The 25,461-nt window shown below is 39.0% G+C and overlaps 1 protein-coding gene across 13 annotated transcripts in view; it reads right to left on the bottom strand.

The window, feature by feature from the left end:
* The window catches only part of EPB41L3 (erythrocyte membrane protein band 4.1 like 3), a 141,426-nt gene that overhangs the window by 58,926 nt on the left and 57,039 nt on the right, over positions 1-25,461 (bottom strand). For 11 of the 13 annotated variants that reach the window (XM_032180807.1, XM_032180806.1, XM_032180817.1 and 8 more), the window contains exons 2-3: positions 7,303-7,511; positions 2,514-2,711 (exon numbers count right to left, since the gene is read on the bottom strand). In XM_032180807.1, the coding sequence (XP_032036698.1) occupies positions 2,514-2,711; positions 7,303-7,500 (396 nt within the window). In that variant the 5' untranslated portion in view covers positions 7,501-7,511. Of the gene's footprint in view, positions 1-2,513; positions 2,712-7,302; positions 7,512-8,997; positions 9,001-17,483; positions 17,494-25,461 lie in introns of those variants that run through there. The other 2 variants (XM_032180809.1, XM_032180813.1) reach the window with 2 other exon arrangements.

The following is a 25,461-nucleotide window of genomic DNA, read 5'->3' as shown; positions in this document are numbered from 1 at the left end:
ATGCAGAATTCCTGTAACAAAACTTCATCTTCAAATCCTACATGATTTTTTGAAATGTCTCCTGTGACAGATCCTCAGTCTCCCCAGCCTACTAAATCTCTTTGTATACACTTTTTCTCCCCTGGATAAAAAGCAGAGCAAACGTTACTTCGTTTCTCTTGGCTGGACACGGACTCCTTTCACTCTTTTTGAACTTTGTGAACATATTAAGCAGACTTGCCCAGGGATCTTCCCCTGGGTCAAAGAGTAGGGTGTCCTGGAGAGGTACCTGCAGTTGCATCCTCAATGCATACCATATGCTAACAATACCACCTATGAAGGACTCAAGGTCTGGGTCATTCATTTAAGGGGTGTAAATACACGTCATTTAAGCTGTACTTGTGCCTTGAAATATTTTTGACTTTTCACTACTAAATTCTGTTTCAATGCACTTAATGGCCTGCTCATCATCATAGTATTACAGCTTTGTCATCTGAGGATTCATCCTTTTGGGAGCCCTATTCTCATCAATATTACACTCTCCTGAGGAATTCTAACCATCTTAGAGGCAGGTGCAGTGGTTACTGATGACACTCAATAAAACTGCAAGATATTTCAGAAGTCTAGAGAAAATGTATACAAAATCTATATTGGACATATTTTTCAAGAGTTATTCAGAACTTACAAAGCAGACAAATGTGACAAGCAGTAAAACATGATGGTTTCTATATGCTAGCATTCTGACATTTCAACTCCAAAAGAGTCTAAGTTCAGAGGAAAAGTGAAACTTCCTAAAATAAAGTATTATTCATAGCATTTTTTTGCATAAGTGAGAGTCTAACATAATAAATCTCCCCTTCCGCTCCATCTTATATCCTCATAAAACTCAGCCTTGTAGACAAGATTTCCACAGAACTCCTATTTTGTAAAATTTGCTTGACTGTATTCCAAAAAATGACTCAGATTTTCCACTCGAGTGGCAAAAGCTGAAACAAGTATCACTCTTTCCATCAAAGCCAGCAGAATCATTCTTCCAGGTTAATGGTTTGCACACTATCTTTAACAGATAAAAGTGGGAATACAGGTCAAGAAATGACAATTTAATAGTCACAAAGTACACAACCAGAAAGCTATTGCTAGTCTGATGGAAACAATACAGGATTTGGCCACCTAAAATAAACGATAGTCAAAAGCATGACTGCTAAACTGCTATACAAGCAACTTAATCACAACTGCTCTTTGGAGCTAACTTCTAACATAGCAATATTTGGCCCAAACTGTAAAACCTTCTTTTTCAACTATCACTTTCCAGAGCACTTAAAACGAGAGCAGCTGAGTGAAATCTGAGCAAGGATGTCAGAAACTAGCTCCCAACCAGTTACTCTTGTCCTCCCCACTCTGTCCCCAACATGAGCTCTCCTCCTTTGCATTCCTGTGGATTCCCCTTTCAAGTGTACAGACTATCCCATCCCTCCCTTTTAAATCTTCTGTCCTCCCTGGGTGACTTTTCCACCACACACTGCAGTTACTCAAAGGAAAGCTGGCAATGCTGATCCCTCTAACACACATCCTTCCCCTTCCAGGAGGATGTTGCTCTGGCTGGGGCTCAGGCTTACCTTCTATGAGTAGCTTCCTAACCTAAAGCAGGCTCAGGACAGACAGGTTCACTGCCCAACGACCACCTTAGTGACATGGCTGGAGTGGCTGAATGGAGAAACAGGTCCACCCTAAGGTGCTAAATTTGCTCATGCCTCTACTTCTCTATAGCTTTCTGGAGTTCAAGGCATCCTTGAGCTCTCAGCATGGCTCTGTCAGCAATCACAGACCATAAGTGACAATGCAGTGAAGACTGTCCCTCCCCAAAGGAGGCTCCTGGCAGGGACCCAGAAGGTGAGTTTCCTTACAGAAAACCACCAGCAACTTTACACCAGTGATGATTACATGCAATTATGATTCCCAGTCACAGTGGAGAAGCACATAAAATTCCCCACTCTAACTTCTATTTGCTTCTGACATTTCCTCTGGGCATCTCTTGTGTCCCCACTCATCTCATGATGGTCAAAACTACTGTTTAGATAGTGACTCCATGTGAGTCCCTGTTCAACAGAGTACCAGGGAAAAGAGAAGTCCTGTGAGATCAAAATCCTTCATTGTTTATGGGCTTTACTGCCCATAATTTATTTTCTGCATTCTGTTGTGGCATGTGCTGACATAACATTAATCCCCAGTCTCTGGCTGTTCCAGGGACTGCTCACTAGTCCTCACTGGAGCTCAAATCTGTGCAACTTCTTCCATCTCCAGATAAAACAATGGAAGCAGTTTTGTGCATGGCATTGGTGAAATATCTGGCCATTCATACTTTTGTTTAAACTAGGAATATAGTTTGTCTTTTTTTAAAAAACAAAACAAAACAAAACAAAACTTTTTGTTTGTTTGTTTTTTGTCTTAATCTACAAGTCTTATTCTAAATATTTTCCTCCAGACAGAAAACAAACAAACAAACAAACAAAACTAAACAGGAAGAAGCAACGTACCTCTACTTCACATGCATATTCAGATCCATCCAGGAGTGTCACTTTGCACTGCATATTTTTAGGCTTCTTGACAATCTTTAGAGGAGACTTGGAAAGTTTGCTAGAGGATGACTTTTGAGAGAGCTTGTCGTCCTCTAACTGCTGGTATTCCAGCTGTTTCGCGCTTGCAGCTGCAAATTCTTGTTCCTTGTCTGTGGTCTAGAAAGAGAAAAAAATTAAGTTAGACAATCTGATCATGCAACACAGTACAGTATGCACCCTGCTTTCTGCACACCAAAATTTAAGGTGGGTCAAGCATGGGGCTTGGATGAGAGGGCCCATGATGCAGTGTAGACTCTACCTATTGAAAAGACTCCCTGTGTTCCCCCCAACACTCTCACCTCACTCCAAAGGTACAGAACACCCAGAGAGGGAGGACATGCAGGAAAATACTTTAGGTTTCTTCTTTTTCCATAGTTACAAAATCACTCTCAGACCCTTTTTTCATCTATTGGAAATGCTGAACAATAAGTAAACGTTGCCATGAAGAGACATTCCTAAAGATTGTTGATATTACCTTAAAGTCCTGTATCTATTAAATCATTTCATGTTTCCATGTGGAACAGGAAAAGACCATTAGGTTTGCACTAGTTTTGATATCAGTGAGGTGTGCCTTTGAGAGCGAAAGGCTCCCCAAATGCCTGAGCAAAGGTTTAAACAAACAGGATGGAAATAAGAGGCCAAACATCTTTTATGTGCAGCTGGCTGGCTAATGGATGATAACTACAGGACAAGAGGCTGGATTTTGCTCTCTGCAGATGCTCGATAAGTCCTTTAAGCTGGCAAGAAGTAGGTTCTATTTGAAAGACAAATATACTGCAGGGGGAAGGGGAGAGAAGAAACAATCATGGTTACTTTTCCTTGGGTTTATCTGAGGGTCAGACCATTTGAAGAGTTACCATGATGCAGCACAGCTCGTGGTCCTTTTCACTGCAATAGATGAAAGCCAGAACAGCTCTACAGCATTTTGCCCTTCCTAGCAACAGTGCTATGCTGCAGACATTATCTTTCAAATCAGTTATGCCCCTGGTAGTATCCAAACAAAACCTCATCAGGAGTGCAGTAATATCTAAGCTAGAGTATATATATATATATATGTATGTATGTATATATATATATCTTGCTACAAGGAAAAAATAAACAAACGTTTGGGCTCCAAATGGTTTTCATGTAAGAAGCAACAAGCATCACTGGAAGTAATATTGTAAATTAATCCTCCAAGTCTGTTTCCATTCATTGTATGTAATAAGCCTTCATGAGAATGGAGCAAATCCGTCCAAAGGCTTTAATCTGCTTTGAGACCAAAACAACCTTGCATCATGTAACTAGCAACAACAGCATGGCACTAAATCACAGGGAAGTTTCCTCAAGAGATTTAATACAAGCAAGCCATAAGCTCTCCTTTTTCATTTATGTGAAAGGGGACATTTGGAGTCATCCAAAGCACCATCTCCCACCAAAGCCCCAGCTGCGAAGAAGCAAGGCAAGACCCCACATTCCTCCTTTCCCTACAGGTGAGGGCACAGCCAAGAAGGTCTCCTGGGATTTCCTGGGTGGGGAGATAAGAAGAAAGTGTGACTACGAAGATGCAAAGAGGGACAAAGAAGCTGCTTTCATAACCCACCAACCGACTCTTCCCCCATCTATTTCCAGACCTGGAGGATTTCCTCCTCCCAGCAGTTGGACGCCAGCTCTGCATCCAGACGTCAAGGTCCTCGTACACTTTGAAGGCTGGCGGGAGATGAAGGCATAGCATATGTCACAAGATTAGCTGTTTGCTGAGGATTTAATGCTCACAGTGGCCATGACAAAGGGGGAGAGTCCCTCCAGGCTCAGCGCAAAGCTGGAGGCCAGTTACCCCCCTACAACCACGAGGACCAGCTGGCAAGCAGTTCAACCTACTGCACTAAGAGGAAAACAAGACTTGAGATATCTTCTCCTTGGACCCCTGCCACCGATGAACAGAGGGACTCTCATGATTTCTACATGTTTTCTTAAGGAAATCTACGATGGAAAGTACATATGCACATCTGCATGTACAAAAGTCATTTTGGGGCTGGAGACATTATACCATCACTGCAGGTGGTTCATGTAAGAGTTAAACCCTTCCCATGACCCAAAAATCCCAACCAACCAAACCAAAAAACAGATGCATGGAATTAATCTTTTTAAAGAAAATAGGAAAGCTTCTTGAGAGAAAAGCCCGTGATAGCATGGGTACCCTTCAGACATTTAAATTTTAGAAACGTTTTCAGCCTGAAAACAAATTTTTTGAATCCTTAGATTGGTGATCGTTTTCCTTCATGAAGACACTTTTAACTCAAGACTTCAACAGACATTAATTTATTTATAAATACATATATTTTAAAAAACAAAAACAGTATTGACATTATTTTGTTTATTAGGATCCTGTCTACATTAAGATCAGAGGAATCTGTCTAGGTTAAAATCATAGAATGGTTTTACTCCCATTTGTCTGAAGAACAAAACATGCCGAGAACTATTAGAGAAAATCTCCTGAACTATGCTGACATGTTTAGGCACTGAGATACTTTCAGAGCGAATTAAGCTTCTTCTTCCTAAAGAAACCTGACATTGTGGTATCTAGGAAAAAAAAAAAAAAAAAGGCCAGTGAAAATTCCACATACTCAGTGGATTATTCTGAACTCTATAAACATTGTTGCATTCTTCCCCCATCCTGTTTCCCTCCCTCAGACCACATTTTTGCAGTATTTTCAATGCTACGGACTAAATTCTAGTGCATCGCAAGTTGTCTCAGGGTTTGCTTTTTGAGTATAAGCTTTCTCATCTTTATCTATATTAATATATCATACACAGTATGCTCAATGACAGCAAGAGAGAAAATTATATCCATTGATCCTACAATTTTTGGCCTTTTTAATGATGTCACTGCCAATAGTTCTGTTGGTTAGTATTGCTTTTAAGTAGTTCTTTCATGTGATGCAGACACTTAAGCTACTACAAAATATACTGGGCAGATCATCGCTGCTAGACCTGGCAATTATCTGACAAGAGAATTTCAGATTCACACTGGTAACCTCAACATGGGAAATCTCACATATTTCTTCACTAACTCAGATCTATCAAGGCTGTACAGATGTCTGAGCACAAGTGGGAAAGAAAGAGGATCACACAGCGCACAAGGGCATCTCAGGTCTCCAAGCTCACACCTCCATAAACGCAGATGGACAGTTTGGTGCCTAGGGGCTTTTTTTGTTATTGTAGTTTGTTGCTGTTGTTGCTTTGTTTTGTTTTAAAAAAGAAAATCAGAAGAAACTTCAAGCGCAAAGATTAGTGAAGATGTCTGGAAGAACAAAATTGGTAATACTTATGCCTAGACCTGGCATAATTGAATTTTACGTTAATGAACTGTTTGTGTATTGGTCTTTTCTCCTTGACAAGCAGCCCTTCCTATTTTCCCCAGACTAACTAAACACAATTTTTGATCTACTTCAAAGACTGAAATTCTCCCAATACATAATTTGTAGGCATGGGAACAAGAGCAGAAAGGTCTTTGGTGGGGATAGAGAGCTGATCAGAGTTTGTCAGTGGTAGAAATAGTCAGTAATCAAAAAGAAAAAAAAAAAAAAAAAGGCAGTTCTTCCAATGGTTGATCTTCAGTAGCTATAAACACCAGAAACCCTGCTTTGCCATGTCTGCTTCTTGGGGTATAAGAAATCAGACACCTCTTTCAATTTGATCCCTGAAATATTTGTCATTCTAAACTTTGAGGTAATACATCCCTAAATAAGGGATACAACAGAAGGCTTTGCTTGTATTTGAAATTGCTTATGCTTCATTTTTTCCTCAGCAACAGCAAATTTGGGCTGTATTTCTGAGGAAAAAAGCTTAAAACCCAAAAGCACAGGCAGTCCCAAGCAGTTCCCAGGGAAACACAACGATATTAAGTAATGCCTTACCTCTGCTTCCTTCACCAGCACTGCGTCCCAGCTAGGTTAAACAACAGGACCTCACTTCAAAGTACCTATTTATTTATTTATTTATTTATTTATTATTTATTTTTAAGGGTAGACGAGGAGCAAGACTGACTTATTCCACTCTACAAAAGTGAATGCCATCAGAAGGGAGTCATAACCTTACGGATCTAAAGGGATGTGATTTGCAGGTACCTCATTAATTTTGTTTCACTTACCCATGAAGAACAATGCCTGTTAATCCTATTGACTGGAAATTGTTAATGGGAAAAAGAAAACTGCTGCCACAAATTTAATAAGTGCAACAATGAACCAAATGGAAAAATCGTGTGACAACCCTTCTAAAACCTATTACATGATAAGTTAAAGTAATTATAATGTAGTCAGTTCAGAACTACAAGAAGCTTAAGAGACCACAGATTCTTTATGGCTCACACATCAGACAAGCAAGCATGAAATCAGTTTTCAGCAGGTGTCAAAGATGAAATGAACTCTAAAAACATTTTCAGCTTCTTAAAAATTGGCACTGTTTGCTACCTGATGCAAATGCAAGATGGAAAATGTTTCCCACTTAGTTAATAAGACTGGCCTTACAGTTAAGCACTGGAGGCTGAAAGACCTGACATGAATCTCCAAACATTCTTTACAAAGGCTATTATGTTTAAATGCAAAAGACCAACCAATTAAAACCTACAACCATCAAAACAGCTTCCACACAAATCTGAGTATATATTTCCAATCCTAATGAAACAGGCTCATTATTTCCCAGGAGGAATAATGCACGACTCCCTTACCTGTTCCTTTTTCACTGGTGTGCTGTGTGCTGCCACAGCTGAAAACTGCTCTAGTGCGTTTTGCTGCTCTTCGCTCAACTGCTGCTGCTGCTGTTGGTCCTGCGGCTGGACCTCTGCTGCCCCTGGCTGTGCAGGGGTTTCTTGCTGGTCCTGCTCTTTATCCTTGGACTCAGAATCTGATCCTGACTCTGTAGTCATGGTTGGTTATTCTGTAAAACAAGGAGAGCAGATTTACTGAGTATGATCACGTAGCCATTCACTGGTAAGTTACACTTACAGAATAGAGAATCATTAGTCACAAAGTCTTAGCCTTAGTACATCCAGCCTGTAAACCTGAAGTGACTATTACACTGGCCCAAGGAGAATCACTGGGAAAGCTTTCCTTGTGCAAAGGAGTAAGTCTAAATCTGTACTATAAAGAAGAGCACGATGCCATAAAACCTTATTCTACACTATCACATACAGACAACATTGCAGGAATTAAGTTGAAGTTAAATGTAGAAATGCAGTTCTTCATAGTTTGTAATTCATAAAAACAGAGTAACATACTGAGAAAAGCTTGTGTGACTTTAAGCGTCCTAAATCCAACACAATTCACCGTAGCCTGGGTTTCCAAACCATGAGCATGTGGAAACTTAAAAATGTTCAATCTTTTGTTCTTAACATTTATGTCAACAGAGCTTGAACTCCTCAACAACTGCACTGCTTTTGGAAACAGACTCAAGTACTTTTGATGTTTCTAGGCAATATATATGCTGGAAGCATTTGAAGTGGGCCCACCAAGATCAGTGCAATAACGTCCTTGTGTTCATTTCTACCCTTCCCACTTGCATTCACCCACACTTCTGTCATTTCTTTCTAAGTCTTGGAGTATGCAAAAGAAAAGATAAATACTTCCAGTAAGTCATTCTAAGAGTTAGATTTCAGAAAAAGTGAATACAATTTTTTATTGAATATGAAATGCCTATGCCTGAACTTAGCTTTGTCCAGTACAGAATCAAAATGAAAATATTAGCAATATTCATTCAGACTCTTGACATCTGAATTTAAATAGTTTCATTAGAAATATGTGCTTGACACCCAATTCTCAAACTACATAGAAGCAGAATGCAAATTTAGAAGGTACTGAAATTCCACATGAAAACCAGGATTTGAAAAAGCAGACACCGTGCCAGTTCAGCAAATAGAGCGTACTCATATTTTTGTTACTTGTACAGCACTATGATGACTCAGAATGTACTCAAGCATTTTGCTTTTAAGCAACTCAACAACAAATCAGTCTGCTGCAATCTATTTCTGTTCATCATCAGGCTGTAATTTCTTTAACCTGGTAACCATAGCTACTATGTAATTATAAGCAGTTTCACAGAATATACATCTGCTAATTCATCTGCTATGAAGTCACTATCAACTCTTAACATACGCTACAATGTTTACTAGTAGAAACAGATTTGCTGAAGATTACACAAAAATTACGGGCAATTTTTTTTCTTTTGCTAGAATGCTTAATAAGCTACATTGCTTGACAGACAACATTTTAAATTAGGTCAATTAATATTTTCAAACTCGTTTACGTATTGCGTGCTCTCAAGGCTAAGCTCTCCAGTGAATACTCTGTACAGCAAGCAAGTTCTCAGCACTCAGCATGTGCTCAGTCTTTGTACTACATGTGTGGAGGTAGGTCTATGGTCCAACCTTCTGCACACCAACACTCACAAGCGAGAAATATAACATATATGGTAAACTTATATTTCAGGCCGTACTTTCAAAATCCTAACATATGACACACCTACTGAGGAATACATCATAAATTGTTACACTTAAGCTGATACAGTTGAATGAAAAATGCCTCTGAAAAATGTACTATTTAAACCATTTTCTTCAGCATCTACAAAAAGCAGTAACTATCTCTGTCTTTTAAAATGTGACAGTGTGGGAGGTGTTCATCTAATCGAACTCTGGATGTACGCATCTGAGATGGTCACTTTAAACTCACCACATACAGAAGAGAAAGACATTTCAGGGAGTGATTCATCTGACCTATTTTAGATGTCTGCTTTAAGCTGAGATAAATCACTTACTAGCACTATTTTGTTCTACTCGTTACAAAGGAAGCTTAGACAAGTTCCTCAGATGTAGAGCAAACTCTCATTCCCCATACTCAATTCTATTAAGCCACTCTTTTTGTATGCTTTAAAAATTAAATTGTGGAATAATGTTAATCTCTCAGAGTTTAGTTTTGCCCATCTGTCAGACCAACATATAATGAACTATTCTTCATCTGATGTTATCATGGATGGCTTGCTTTAAAAGTATCCAAGACTACACAAACTTCAGGGTTTTCTTCCCCCACCTCCACATCATATTCTGTACAAATGCACAAAAACATTAAATGCAAATTAATCAAACAATTAGATCAATAATCGCAAACTATGCATGGTATTTTCTTTTCCAGATATTATGAAGTAACAAGGGGGAAAAAAGTAACTTTCAGCTACTAAATCATGGATAAAACAACTCCAAACAGCACAGATGACCAATACAAAGTATAATACACAGAGACAAGTATCTTCAGGTGTTGATCTATATAAAATGCGATTGCCAGCTGACACAAATCAAGCCTGCCTTTCTTCAGTTTTCACCACAGAAGCTAATTTTCACACCCTATACAGGTTCTTTCCTAATGAGCATTTTATTTTATTTTATTTTATTTTATTTTATTTTATTTTATTTTATTTTATTTTATTTTATTTTATTTTATTATTTTTTTTGTCCTGGACTGTTGTAGGCACAGAAACATATCCAGTTAAATTAGTCTCATAAAAGTCAACTATACGTAGCATGAACTGAAAACAAGCTTTACTTCATTTGTCATTTATAATTTTGCATCTCAAGGAGCAACAAATGTAGTTCTTCAGTTCTTCTGGGATATACTGCATGAAACAGAGGTTTGCAATTCTGTGAGTTGCTCTGTGGGACTGGTTTTCACCCTAGTTACATGCGAGTCTTTGCTTGCTCTAAGACTGCTTTGTTAGAAAACTTCTCGTGCATTATCAAATCTTGTAGCATTAAGTGATTCCCTGGATACAATATTCCTGTCATTAGTCAGCCACCAGATGGATTTAATTAACCCAAGGTTACCCATTTCCAAATGTCTTCTCTATTTCCCTACGCATACTAATATGTTTAATGACAAATACTGAAAACAAAATACTATTAATTTCATGCTGTTATCTTACAGATGTAAATAGAATCAAAGCAAACATACTTTAAATCCAATTTCTTCTGCACTTATAAGAAGATTGTATTTTTGAGATCTATCTCATTCCATCTAGCGCAGGCAGAAAATGCCGAAACTACAAGATGAAAAAACAACATTGCCCTCTCTTTTAATCCATACCAATAGGCTTCTTTGCCTTCCTTACCAAACAATTGCTTATCCTAAAGAACTTTTCAAGCAATTCATTTTTTATTTTTTGATAAATGGCATCATAATTTTCATAGGAAGAGATCGTTACTTATTGGAAGATATAACAGCAATCTTAAGAAATCTAACAATATAAATATTATTCTACTTTTGTTTGTATGCAATTTGTACTTGACAGAACAGCTAGTATTTTCTGCCTGCTCATCAAATATATTAAATTGGCTGAGCATTTCTTAGTCATATTTTATTAGTTTATTTACTATATCTAGCTATGTACCAAAATCATGACTTCTAATATGAATTTCAATACAAGAAGAAAGGCATCACTAAAGTTCCTTAAACTTTTTCTTTTGCCAGAACAATCCCTGTATCAAATTCCTTTTTCCAGCCAACAGAAAACAATCTAATGAAAAGAAACTAGGAACACTACCTTACACAAATGAGGTAATACTATGCAACCCAGATGTGCTCTCGGATATACAAGTTTTGGCTTAAAATCCCGTATTTAAAGATTCCAAAAGATTAGTTCAGTCCAAACTTAATACAGATGCTGCTAAACCTGGATACTCTAAGTCTAAAGTCAATTTGTATGCAGAATTCAATCAGAATGAGAATCAAATCTTTATTGTTTAAAGAAAAATAATGCACAGAACTAGCTAATTTAATCTGTGGTGTCCACCCAAAAATTAAGTTTAAAATGTATGCACTTTCAAGGAGTGTAAAGGTTTAAAATATAAGGGTTTCAGAGCACTGTAGAAGAATATTAAAATTAAAATCAAGAGAATATTAATATACCATCAAGGTATTAAAAGCACTTTCAAAAAAAAACCTACAAATTATATTTTATAATAATTTTTAATAGATCAAATTACAGATAAAGTATCTTTTCATACCTTTACACTGTACAACGTAAAAACACTGGAGTGCAAAATCTGCAAAACACTTGCGCAGAGCTTGCACCCTAAAACCTTTCAGCACACCTAGTCATTATTACCTAGAGATATCAATGTATTGCCAGTTGACAGAGTGCTACTGCCATTACCAATTAATTGTCATGGACTAAGAGAAAGCTGGTAACTTCCTTTATTCCATACTGGAACCAAAATTATGTTGTGCTCTATTAAGAATTCTCTTATCAGGCCAAGCCCAGGCTATGTCATCTGGTTCCCCTCCAGCAAGTGACAGTCACAATATACTGTATATATCTATACGTTCAAAAAGTTCACTCCTTGCTTTCCATTCTCAGAGTGCAGATCTTCTGTCTCACCCATCTATTGAGCAATTGAATTCACAGCTAATTGACAGCAGAGTCCATGGCTTAATTTGCCCAACAGTCATTAATAAACCTTTATTTATTTTCACTAGCATGTATTTATATGTGTCTGATACATTAAGTAAACTGAAATCAGATTACTGAAGAAATTGGAAATTAATTCCAAAACAAATTGTGGTGCAGTGACAAAATAAAATTGAACCAAGTATAATTAAATGATCTATACATAGCCACTAACTATTTCCTGTAATGCAAAGATTAATGATTTATATTTAAATGCTTCTGTGATCTAATTAATTCTCTTTGTGGAAAGTTCCTCTTTAATTACAACAATTCCTGAAGATGATTATAAATCATTGTAAAAGGTCCAACTTTATTTACATAATAAAATAATGATTCCATACTTTAAAAATAATGTTCCACATAACAAGATACATATTTATACAATAACGATGAGATAATGATGAGAATATTGAGAACATTGCCACTAAGAGCAGTAACAGAAACGTCAATATATGATTCAAGAAAAGAGTATGTGCCAGACCACTGTTTTCTAAACTTGAAACATAAACTGTTTCCATTAAAATGTTTTAAGTCTCAGCTTCTTTCATTCCAGTTAATTTGTCAGCAGGAAAAGGAGAATTTTTTTTTTGATGCCTTTAATTTGCATTAATCTTGCCCTCACATGGTGGAGGCACCTAGGCCACAAAAAGCCTGGCAAAGACTCTCTGTCTGGCTGTCTAAAATGGCACAGAGACTCCAGCCCAGGATGTGCAACCCCTATACTTATAAATGCATTGGTAATATTTACGAGTTTAAGATTACATCTTAAATATAAAAAATTATGTATGCATATAACCTAAAGACATATACATATTAGAATCAGTTCACACACACACACAAATGCACAAGAAGAAGTGTCAAAAAGGTAATAGCAAAAGAGACAAGAGGAAAATCTATGGAGAAAGCTGCTAAACATGAGGAATTATCAGGATGAGCTCCAACCACAGTACGGCATAGGTAAATCATTCAACAGATCTGGTGGCAGAAGTCACAGACCCAAAGCATATGTTCAGGCGAGACTTCAGGAAAAACAGGCAGGAATTCATAAATTACAATAGAAAAGGCTGGGTGGAGGTGTTACAAGATACAGCATGAGTTGAACTTTTAGTCTGGCTGCATAGGAAGGTGCATGATACAGATTTCTTTAAAGTTTCTCGATGAAGATGAAAGAAGAGGAAATAAAGGCAATATGTGAAGAAGAATTGGGTAATCAGGAGGAGACACTTTTGACCTACCAACAAATATATCCCTCAGAGGGGACAAAAAAGTGATGGCACACTTGTCCCCATGGACCCAAACCTCCCCCATCCCAGGTACATGTAGACCTCTCTACGGCTATGTCCCACAAGGGCTGCTGAAAGAAAATTAAGCCAAGGGTTTCTGGAGAGACTGTGCTCTGCTTACTGAGTGCGGAGATGTGAAATGTCAAGAGGTTTAAATGACAGGTGAGAAGAAAAAACAAACAAACAAACAAACAAACCACAGAAACAAAAAGGGATTGTACTGGACTGTACTCCGAAGCAGAATCAAGAACACGTGACTCATATGATGGACATAAAAGACCACCATAGGCTTACATGTAAAAGAAGAGATGACAGCTAAGACACAAAGTGGCTTAAAATCAACAAGGAACACAGCAAACAATAAGAAGAGATTCTATAAATACAAACTGAAAAAAACAGGTCCATTATTTAACACAAATGTGGCACAGGAAAGGCTGAATTATTCAATGCCTCATTTCACAGAGGCTATCTGGGACCAGATATTCAGCACATCTTTCAGCCTAACATATAGGATATGCACGTGCAGGCTGGAATAATGAAAGAAGAGATTAAGACATCAGTAAATTACAGGTTTTCAAGTCAGCAGGAAGCACTGAAAATGTCCCTATACTGCTTAGGGAACTGCCAGCAACCATCCGTAAACCATTAGCCAGAGAGGCCAGGTAAGGTCTAAAAGAAATTAAAAGACCCAGCCTGATCTTACAAAGGAAAGTAGGGATGAAGAAGACAGAAATTATAGTGTATTTTTAATAACAGAGAAGTCAATGGAACACACTACTAAGGGGTTTACAATCCTGTAAAAATAATGTGATTAGAAAAAAAAATAAAATCAACATGAATTTATCAAAAAGTGATGTCAAATTAATGTAATGTCTCTTTTGCTCTCTCTGACAGGGCATCTGTCCCAGCTAATAAAAAGAAAGTGGAAAAAGCAGTGCAGATGACTGAGCCTATCTTTAGTAGAGCTTTTAAAGCAGTCCTGCATGACTTTTTCATGAGCAAACCACAGAAACAATTTAAATGATTTAAAAAAATGGGTGCACAACCGATAAAAAAAACCCAAACCCTATGCCATGAATACTTATCAGTAGCATGATGACAACCTGTGAGAATGCATCAGTTGAGGTATCACAGCCCACTCCAGAGCATTAATGAATGAATGGCAAGTATCCGAGCTGTGCTGAGCATTGAACCAAGGGAGACTGGGGCATGCTATCACAATATTCAGTCAGCTTTAAGACCAGGAAAGCAGTCTGAAAGAAAACTGTATATAGGCTGAATCGGAGTGCATTCTGTAACGGCAACTGCAACAAGAATGGGGACATCACAACTGAAAAGCTATGAGGAATAACCGGCCAGGTGGCAGGAATGAAGCAGCATAAGGGTCTGAAGCCACGCATTAAACAAGACCAATTTCATTCTGGGATCTGCTATTGGAGCTATTCTGCCTTCTTCAGCACCAGGGAGAAGTATACAGTATATTGTATTTCATTTTGGGCCTCCTCTTTTTTGAAAAGTATGTATTAGAGAGTTTCAAAAAGAAAGTAGGAAGAATGGTATGAGGTTTAGAAAAATATGATGAGTGGAAAAAGGTTTAAGGAGCTGAATTTGCTTACTCTGAGAAAGTGAACAGAGAGAGGGGAACTGATAAGAACCTTGCAATACACACAAGCTTCTTACAGACAGAAAATAATCAAGTATTCGCTGACAGCAGAGCAAGAACTTGATTGGCATTGAGTGGGATTTAGTGTAGATGGCATACCAACTACAGCAACAGTCAAGAAGAGGCTGTCTATAACCGTGTGCAGTCACCACTAGAAACTTGTGCACAGATAAAGAGCAGCATCGAAATTCTCCATTTCCCACTTTATAAAGCATAAACATTTACATTTTGTTGGTTTTGCTACTCTTTTCAGCCGGGGTGGCAACTCCAAATTCACAAGATGCATGTATTTGTTTCCACTTCAGAGCACTGGATGAAAGGGATAACAACCTTATTTCCTGTTTACCTTTCAGTTCTATGAATTAGTGAAATTACTCGGCCCTGTTTATTTCTTTTAATGGGTGGCTTCCACAGCAATAAACGCAGAATGGCTGCAAATTCTTATGCCTCTCCTGCATACAAGGTTTACAATGAATATGACCAACACACACTTCCCTGAATACACCAGATTGTCTTTTGGGGCCTTATCACCTAGAGCAACACCCCCCCACCCCTCCTCCAGCTACCCTAATTTCTGAACAGATAAGAAAAATCAGGTTACCATAAATATTTGTGCTGTTTTTCCCCATCCTGCTGATCCAAACATTTTTCCCCACAGACAGACAAGGACTTGCCAGAGGAAGAAAGAAACTTTACTCTGCCAAACACACACCAAACTCTCTATACAAGTCTCCAGTTGCTGCTGCCCCTTTCCCTGCACCCAGAGTCTGCTGAGAAACAGTGGGGAATTACAGGGTTTGGGGGGAAGCAGATGTATGAGGAGGAGAAGAAAGAAACGAAGGAACCAATAACAGAGACTAGAGCAGAATCCAACAAATGATGATCATAATTGCACATGAAAAACTCCAACCTCGCCTCTCCCTCATTTCAGTTTATAAAATAAAATATAAAAAATCCAGGCAAATGAAAATACAGCAAAGCTGCTTGTAGTGTTGTGATTACAACTGATTGATAAATACTCAACTAAAACAGCATGAAAGAACCCTCAATGGCATACTCTGATTTTCTGCAGAGAAGTGACTTTGATTACTTGGGTTACATTTACATGAGGTTTTGACCTTTCTGAATTGCTCTGGAGCCAAACATTCACATGCAGTCCCCTGTGCATCATTCACTATTTAAAACTTGCATTGAATGCTACAGAGCCTGAGTGTGCTTCAGGCATAGATCTATAAAGTTCGTATTTTCTTATAGGAAGCAGAAAACAGAATCGATTTTGGATTAAAAAAAATAAAAAGAGCTGCACAAGTTGCTGACACATGACAGGTGTGGCAGATTATCACTCTACCCTCAGGCCAAAATGCTGTAGCACCTGTGCACAATATTTTCTGTTTCATACAGTACCTAACCAGGCTGTGCTCTCAAACTCATATGAAGACGGTTATCAGACAGGCAAGGTGCAGACCAGAGCATCAAGCCCTTCTCTTCCACGGGCTCTGTCCTAGCAGGCATTTTATCTTTCCAGCTCAGATAATGGAAAAGTCCATGAAGAAAAACAAAGAAACAAACAAAAGAAAAGATGGAGTATAAGCTCAAAATGCCAGCATAGCTTTTCTGATTTTTTGGGTATTTAGTAACTGCAATTCAGAGAAGAATTTAGTTGGTTTTACTCTGTTTTATGTAGTGGCACATGAGAAAACCCCACAGGGCTGCTCACACTTGAGCTAAGCCCTCACCAGCCCACTACTTGCAAGAATATTCACAGTATTATCGTAGAAGATAATAAGGTATCTTCGCAATATCATATTACTTTTTTTTTTTCTTTTTTGCAATATTTTCTGAAAATCTGCCAAGAACTATTTTTTGTTTGTTTGTTTGTATTTACTTTGTTTATATCATTTGTTTCTTCCTCAATTTCCAGAGGAAAGATGCAAGCCTGGCAGTTTGAGAGACCTACTCCACAGCATCCCCCATTAGCACTGGGGAACTGCAGGCTGCTTTTCAGGCATTTTTGTGAGCAGGGAATAACAATAACCAGGAGGATGTTAAACTTAGGTAGAAACAAAGGGGAGAAAGAAGTTACAGGCAGTGAAAAAATAAAACAGATGAACAAACCCTGAATCCACATTGGGCCCTACTTAAATAAAGGGTGCTCTGTGCGAGTGGAGCAGTCTGAGGCCTGGGGCCTAGAGCCCTCCGCCTTCATTTGGCTCTGTTCTTCTCCAAATACCACACCAATTTTACATCCCGTTTTTCAGCTTTTGGAGGCATTAAACGGACCCATCACAGCCAGGCTATATTACAAGGCATGATAGTGTGTTTAGCAGTAATAACTTTTCTTTTTCTGAAACAGATAATTTACTTTGTCTTTTGATTTTAACCTCCTGGGTGTACATGTTGCTTTTTAACGTAAAACACACCCTGCGATATCAAGTGATAGACTTTCCAGTTGGGAGCACCATGTCAGGAAACCACTGGCTCCCAAACAAATTAAATCCTTGCGAGTCTAAACAACCAAAGCCATGGCATCAGACAGTCAGCTTCTTATACCAAAACCCTTCGGGGACCCCCATGCTCCCCAGCGCGTTATGGCCTGCTGCAGACTACAAAACCACCGTTCATTTGGCACAGACAGCAAGCCCGTGACACCAGGTTAACGCTGTCACTGCAAAAGCATGCTTCCAGCCCTAGCCAGACAGCAACTTACCAGATGATCAAACTGGGAGAAATGCAAAAAATACATTTCACAGTGTCCCCCAACCCTCCCAAAAATCTCAAGCGCAGATATCGGCAGTCTGCCCTGCTGCCTGTGCACTGTCAAAAAGACAGCTCTCCCCATTCAGCTTCCCCAAATCACCAGCTGTTGAACATTTTGTTGGATGCAAACCAAGCCCTACAGATGGTGTGGTGGGAGTGCAGACTTCTAGGAACGAGTCGGTCATCATGGAAATAAATGCACAGATGACGAGGATATTTACGGAGGATCCAGGCATCTGCAGCACAGAGCAATCTAACTTAAAACCACTGAGTAAGCAGGATTCTCTCCCAGCTTCGGTTACACTTTAGTTAAGTGTTTTGGGGCCATTTTAGTTGCACGTTTCCAAAACACAGGAAGCTCATGCACATGTTTTTCCATGCACAGTAGTTGTGTCTTGAGGATCCTTTGCACGATGAACCCACAGCTAATTAAGAGCAAGCATACAGTATCCTTACAACATCCCAATAAAGCCAAAACCTTTCATCATCTGTGCAGCTGCTCTAAACCATGAGAAGGTGAAGACCAACACCCAATACTGCCTGGCAATGAAAACTGTTATCTTTAAAGGTGATTTAACTATTTTCAGTTATCATACCCTCAAATGCTACATGTATAGCTCTAATCACATCATGTACTCATGACTCCTGCCTCTGAAGATGGATGTCACTAGATCTGGCAATTCTTCCTCAACATCTACAGTCATCTTGAACTTAGTCATGAAGAAGTGACAACAGCTCTGAAAGGACAGAAGGGGTTAAATAATAAGGACAGACAGGTGGCTTGCAGTGCCCCACTACACAGTGGTCAGAAAAAATGGTGTAGGGAGAGAGAAAGGAGAGGATAAGGAAGAAATTGGCAGTGATGCAGCTTAGTCACAAGAATGAGAGGGGGAAATAATGGACTAACTTGGAATAGAAGGAAGAAGGAAAGCTCTTTACAGCTTTTAAATCATTGAGGAGTCAAAAAAAAAAGTTATTGGAAGTCATTCTAAGTTTCTCAGCACAAGTTGAACTTTAAAAAATAAATTAAAAAAATAAATGATAATTGATTCTATGTCAAGCTGATTATTTGAAACCAGAAATGAAGGTAATTAAGTTAGATGTTGGTATTTCCTAACTCAGGAATACATGGCTATATAACCTAAATTGTTTCCTTTCCCATTTCCTTTTTCTTATAGATAGCCCCGGTTAATGTTTGATTGTGTGCTTTGAAGGTTAAAAACCACTAACTTGGTAGCTCCTATCTACATTAATTTAAGGAAGAATCCTACAATTAAGAAATAAAGTGAAAGACTTCAGTGTGTATTCCGTGTGCTGAATTTCAAACTCGTCACTTGTATTAAGCAGGAAAATGCCCAAATCAGTTACATAGGTGCACAAACAGTGAGTTTTTCCATCCTTCTCACTGACTTTGTGCTGGAGCCAATGCAGGATTCCCTGGGCATGTGACAAAGGACTGCTGTGCATTATATCTACTGATTATTTTATGCCAATCCATTTCTTTCAGCACCCTCCAGATCACAGCATGTGAAATTCAACTTATTTATATTCTACACTACATGGAAGCGTGGGGATAAGGGAACTCTCTCAATACATACAGGAAAGATTTGCCCAAGAAGGCATTTGAAATTTTGATGTTTAACTTATCCAACAATTTTGGTATCTTAATGTACAATTCAGCGTTCTCAAGAGTTACTAAACATTCAGAAAATAGAAAGAATTACTCCCTACTTCATCGTAAATTGTAGTTCAACAACCAAAAATGTGTTCTAGTAGTTATGGTTGATGCTAGATAATGGACAGAGTTGAATTTCACCTCTCCTTCCCCTTTTTTGCAGCCTGTTTTCTATGGGGACAGAAATCTCCATGCCAATATTCATATGGTTATTACATCTGAACTAAAAAATGAATGAAGTAATCCACCCACTCCCTAGATGTCATATATGCCCTGGGGAAGTGGTGCCCTGCAGCTGGGGTCCGACTGATTCTGCTCTCCACAGCGTGTACTATATGCATGCATTTCACTACAGCTGGGGCCACACAAACCATCCTTACACTTACAAAATCGTTTTTAACAGGATGTGCAGAGAAGAAAAAGTAAATAATACTCCCAGCTCCAGAAAAGCATTAAATATTCCTACAACAGCAGAAACTGAAATTTTTTGGGTGTAGGGAGGGGATGGACAGACAGCAAAACAAAGTATGCAAAAACCACCAACAACAAAACAAGTACATCATATATATGTGCTGGATTTTTATTAGGCTACTCATCGCGTTAAAGTGTCTTCACAGTCCCCTTCCAGACCCCTTCTCTAAACTCACTGTGATATTTATTTATGCCACTTACTACTGAAGTCCCACAATGATGAAGTTTCCATATTCTCCACAGGGAATTACACTGACTCCTGTGCCTTACTGTTGAGGAAAATTTTCCCAAATGTCTGACCTAATTCTTCCTACTTGAAATGTAAGCACACTACTCCTTGTCCTGATGACGGTGGATGTGTGAAATGGCTCTGCAGCTTGCAGACGGCTGCTGTTCTCCCCTTAGACTACTCTCTCCTCTGCCTCTTCTTGCAAACACTATTTTTAGCCCTCTCTTAGACTCTCCTCTCCCTCATCTATTCTCTTTCTGATCAGTCCACTGCTTTTCTGAGCAGTAGTATCCAAACAGCAGTTTCAGCTGAGGATCAACTGAACTTACTGGTTCTGAATAGATTGTAAGGAGTGCTTTGTGTCTTAAAACAATACTCCATGCCTCCCGGTATTAAAAAGTTCACCATCTTCACAACATCGTGACATTACCAACTTAGTCTTAACCTGTGATTGATTTGTAATCCTACATTGTTTTCTACAAACTCTTGGCTAAAGATCTCCCAAGTGGAAAAAAAGCCATCTTAACTACATTGTTTTCAATAAAAAGTAAGCAAAAAAAAATCTACTGGGTAGATATTTTTAAATGTAAAATGTAAAAAATCAAATAATGAAGTTCCTTCTTTTGAGCCCAGTATCATTCAAACAAGTAAAGTATTTGTTGATGTACAAGATCTAGTTTCAGTGACAGACTGCACATGATTTATGTTAGAACAACTGTGCCTCCCAGTATCAGAAGTACATTCAAGTCATGGTATCTTTTGTTTATTAAACTATAAGGGAATACCAACAGGAAATATTTCCAGTTTCACTTACAGCTTCCATCCATTGCTGAAACAACCACTCAAGAAATACCCACCTTGGTATTGGGTACTGTTAGAGTCATTAACAATTGTTTGGATGGGCTGACACCTCAGCACATTTTCACAAGAGTTGATGGCATCTTTAAAAAACAAAAAACAAAAACAAACAAACAAAAAAAAACCAACAACAACCAACCAAACAAAAAAACTCAGGAACTCTAATTTCTCATCTGATTTCAAGAGCCACTAGGACATTAAGGTGACCTGAGTGGCAGTGTTGGCAGTGCCATAACTTATTAATAAATTGGGAGCAAGCTCACATCTGCTAGCAAAGCAAAGGAAAGTCTATTCCATTTTATGGTCTCTAGCCGAGTCAAGCACATTAAAATATGTATTACTTCTGTCTACCTGTCACTTCTTGTAACATGCTTAGGTGAACCTATGGCTGGAAGCCAGAACTCAAACTGTTTCAACACAAGTAGTGCTTGTGGGGAAAAGTTATTTGCAATAGAAGTGTCAGCTCCCTTCCAATATGCTGGCAAATGCTTGGTTCAACTCTTATGAACCAAAAGTTAAATGGTGTTTAAAGACTGTGTTTTCATGTTAATCAGGGCATCTTAAAATGCTCATTAAATGAATTTACCAATGAAAAACAGAAAGCCAAAAGACTGATTGAGGGGGATTCTTTTAACCTGTATTTCAAGAACAGCTTTGATGTTGATTTCTTTTCTTTTGTGCAAGCTGCCCAAGCATTTCAAGCAGGTGAAGCATAGATGTTCCTGTAAACGAAGCAACTGCATTGTTCTTATTGCATTTTTTTCAGTGCAAGAGCAAATAAGTTTTTTGGGAACAACACAACAGATGCAACTTCATACCACTCAGAGGGAAAAGTGGAGAGGAATTCAAGAGGATATGTACGAGGTCCAAACATCTTGCAGGAACACAGCCAGGCAGTTATAGGCCATACGGCCCCCTGCAGAGGCTGCAGCAGAGAGAGCCAAGAAGGAACAAAAACTGAACCTACGATACCACCAAGGAGAACATCTGCTCTTTCCATCACAGCAGACAATGTGCCATTGGGTCAAAGAGACCAAGGAACTGGCTGATAGGCAACTATATGACACCACTTCATGGAAGTAGCAAACCAGTTGCTAGACAATGGCTGGCATTGAGACGGCTGAAAACTTAACCGAAAAGCTAGTTCCAGCTGGCTTAAGTAGATACAAGTGTGGGCTTGGATATGCAGGAGTTCTTAAGAAGAAAAGCAGCTTGCAAGATTTCAGGGTGGGGTTCTGAGATTTTTGTCTAATCCATTAGTACTAAATAAGACCAGAAACATGGCAGGGGCCTTTGTGCCCTAACCGGCATCTAAGTCTCAGAATTACAGCTGTAATTAATGGGTTTTCCAAGCTGAGGGGAAGAAAAGTCAAATGGAAAAAAAAAAAAATCAGCAGCCTGCACACTAAGCAAGTTAAGGATTTCTTGTCTTCCTCACGCACACCCACATGCAAGCATAATAGAAAGGGCAAAACTCCCAAAACACACACCCAAAGGCGCTTCCCCACTTTACCCCATTTGTAATCTTTTATGGTCCCATAAAGGCATGCCATGTTCAGAAAGATAAGGGTTCTTTTTATTTCCTATTATTTCACCTGCAATTCCATGCATTGCTTGACCTATGCTAACATAACTGTAAGTAAAACTGGTTGAAATATAATTCCACCATCCCCAAAATGAACTGCATTTTATTAGCTTCTCTCTCTCTCTTTCTGCTCACACTTTGGAGGACAGGAAACTCCTGCTGTGAATTCTTGTCCAGCATTGCTTTCTATTGCCAGGGAGCTCCCCGAGGAACACAAGCTCTTCAAGAAAGAGAGGTGTAAATACCTTTGTCCTTTCCTGTCAAGTGGAAAGCAGTGGCACTGACTGCAGTGCCAGCAGTCCCCCAGCAGCATAATACTGACCCAGCTTGGGATGCTGGCTGGAGCCTTCTGTCCTCACTCACGTGAGTGCATGCAGAGCCCAGCAAGGACAGAAACTCAGATCAGGTGGACACTGAGCCGCCTAACTGCACCAGCAAACAGAGCTGGAGCTGGTATCAGCAAGTGTGCAAAAGCTGCAAATGTTTGGTATTAGTATCACACAGCTCTTTTTCAAGAAGCCAGCTGTACGATCTTATATACTGCAGCCATACAGAAGTTTTTATCAGTCATAGTTAATTATGTATGGAAAGGCTGAGTTACTGCTTTTTTGCAACTATGGTGTCACAACATTTGTAAGTCTCATATGGGACACTTGTAGCTTATTAAACTAGACACACATTTTTTTGCTCTACAAGTTTGGGTTGTCAAAGAAGACCATGTACAACTATAAAATTATTACATGTGTTATAAATAAGCTCAAATATTCAAATTAGCTTGACTTTATATGGAAAGCTATTCCTTATTTTATTCCTTTAATGCTCAGGACAGTATACCATTAGGCCACAGCAGTCTGTGAGGTGGACCAGATCTATTACTGCAGCTGAGTAAAAGGCAGCCTTAAAATTCACATCCAACAGAGATAAATCCAAACTTCTCCATATATGCTATTACTCTTCTACATAAGAATGGAAAATCCACTGAAATGTCACTATTACATGTCTGTTTAAAGCACCCTCCAAAAAACATATCTGTATTTTTCCGTGGAGTGTTTTTTTTTTTTTTTCATTTTTTTTTCTTTTTCCTCCATAGGTGGTTGTTATCATTCTTTGTCCTCTCCAAGGATGGCCTCCGGTAACTGCAGTGTGTTAAAAAGCAGATTTCATAAGTCACGTATGCACCTAGCAAGCTTAAGTCTGGCACACATCCCTCCCAACTCCTCCTCATTCCAACAAAACATACATAGCGGAAAACCTGTTTCACAGAAGAAGAAAAAATGCTATTTTCAGACCACACCAAATGTACTTGAATGAAAAAACTCCAATCCTGAGAAAAAAAAAAATACAGAAAAGACTGATTAATTTTTAACACTGTATTTGCCATAACTGTCCTAGCAATTCATAACATTACTGATCTCAGCACCATTGCCTGAGCTGCACAACAGGACTTACAGGTGTGCTACGCAGATGCAGAAATATATCCAGGTGAAAGGATCTGGACTATTCCTTCAAACCAGAGGTGCAGGTCTGCAACACCGGTTGCAGTACGCTTAAAAAAGGAGAGCCCCACTCTCAGTGACATGTGTTTTCCAGCCTGTTTTAACTGCAGTGGAAGTGAGAAGCACATCTGATCCAGGCACATCTGAAGCACATCTCCAGCCCCATCCCCTTTTCTCTGCTTCCCAATGAGGAGTGGTCTCAGCAGGCACCACCTACATGCTGGCAGAGACCAGAGTAAAGCCAGGGCAAAGTGCATGCGCCAAAACACACGTGGCACCTGATATCTCATTGCACAGGTCTCCTTCTTCTGGGCTTATGCCCCTTGCCTGATGTGGACATGATCCCTCTGTTCTCTCCCACTCTACATTTATCCCCAGCCCCCGTGCTGGTGCAGTTTTCGAGCAGTGAACACGATGTTGCCCATGCACAATGCTCCTAAACAAACACATGAATTCCTCACCACCACCACCCATCTTTATGCATGTAAGCCATTAATATGATTTCACACCAATCAGGCTCATGTGTCAAGGAACAAGTGACCTGGAGATCCTGAGTGTTCAAAGCCTGCATATGCTTGGCTCTGCACTTTATTTATGTTCTGTACATCCGCTGCCTCTCTGAGGCCTACAGCAAACAGCTGTCAGTAACATTCACCCCTTCTGCTAACACTTTCCCTAATCCCTAACTGACTTTCCAGCCTATAATTAAACTTTCCAGCTGCCACACTCAGGGATGGCGCTAATATGCATCATTTATTTCTAAGCAGTCCCTAAAAAGCTCTTTTTCCAAGTTCTAGGACTATGGGCTAGGACCAAAGCCTCTTATGCTTACAGGTTTTAGGCCCAAACCCTTCAATTTACTTACAAGTTGTCTCATCTTTTATCAAGGAAATTAAATGAGCAAGTAATTAAACTAATACCTTTTTATAGTGCCAATAGGTGGAGTGCAAAGGGCTTGAAGACTGATGGGTGAAAGCTACAAGTGCTCACACGTTTTGCATGGCAAATCCACTGCCAAGAACTGTGTATCCACCAGGATTTACACAGCTGCTTGATCCAATCCCAGAGTTTACAATGAAAGAATTAGGATTTGGAAAGATCTTTTGAATAAACACGGTGAAAACCAAGCATCTTACTTTGGATTGCAATGCTAAATCGAGGTCAGCAATTTGGTCTTGAAAATCTGTTTTTCACATTCATGTAAATGATTACCTTTCTACATAGAGTTGGTTGGCAACTTTTTTTGTTGGATGCAGTTGCTGTGTTGTTCAAGAGGACTCAATATTTTATAAGAAAATCTCTGGCTTCCCAGTTGAAAAAAAAAAAAAAAAAAGGAAGAAGAGAGGATGTCTGAAGTGAGCCCTGTAGTTTTTTTACAG

Source organism: Aythya fuligula, chromosome 2 (assembly GCF_009819795.1).
Source record: "Aythya fuligula isolate bAytFul2 chromosome 2, bAytFul2.pri, whole genome shotgun sequence".
Classification (NCBI taxonomy): domain Eukaryota; kingdom Metazoa; phylum Chordata; class Aves; order Anseriformes; family Anatidae; genus Aythya; species Aythya fuligula.
This window is presented reverse-complemented; position numbering and strand designations above follow the sequence as displayed.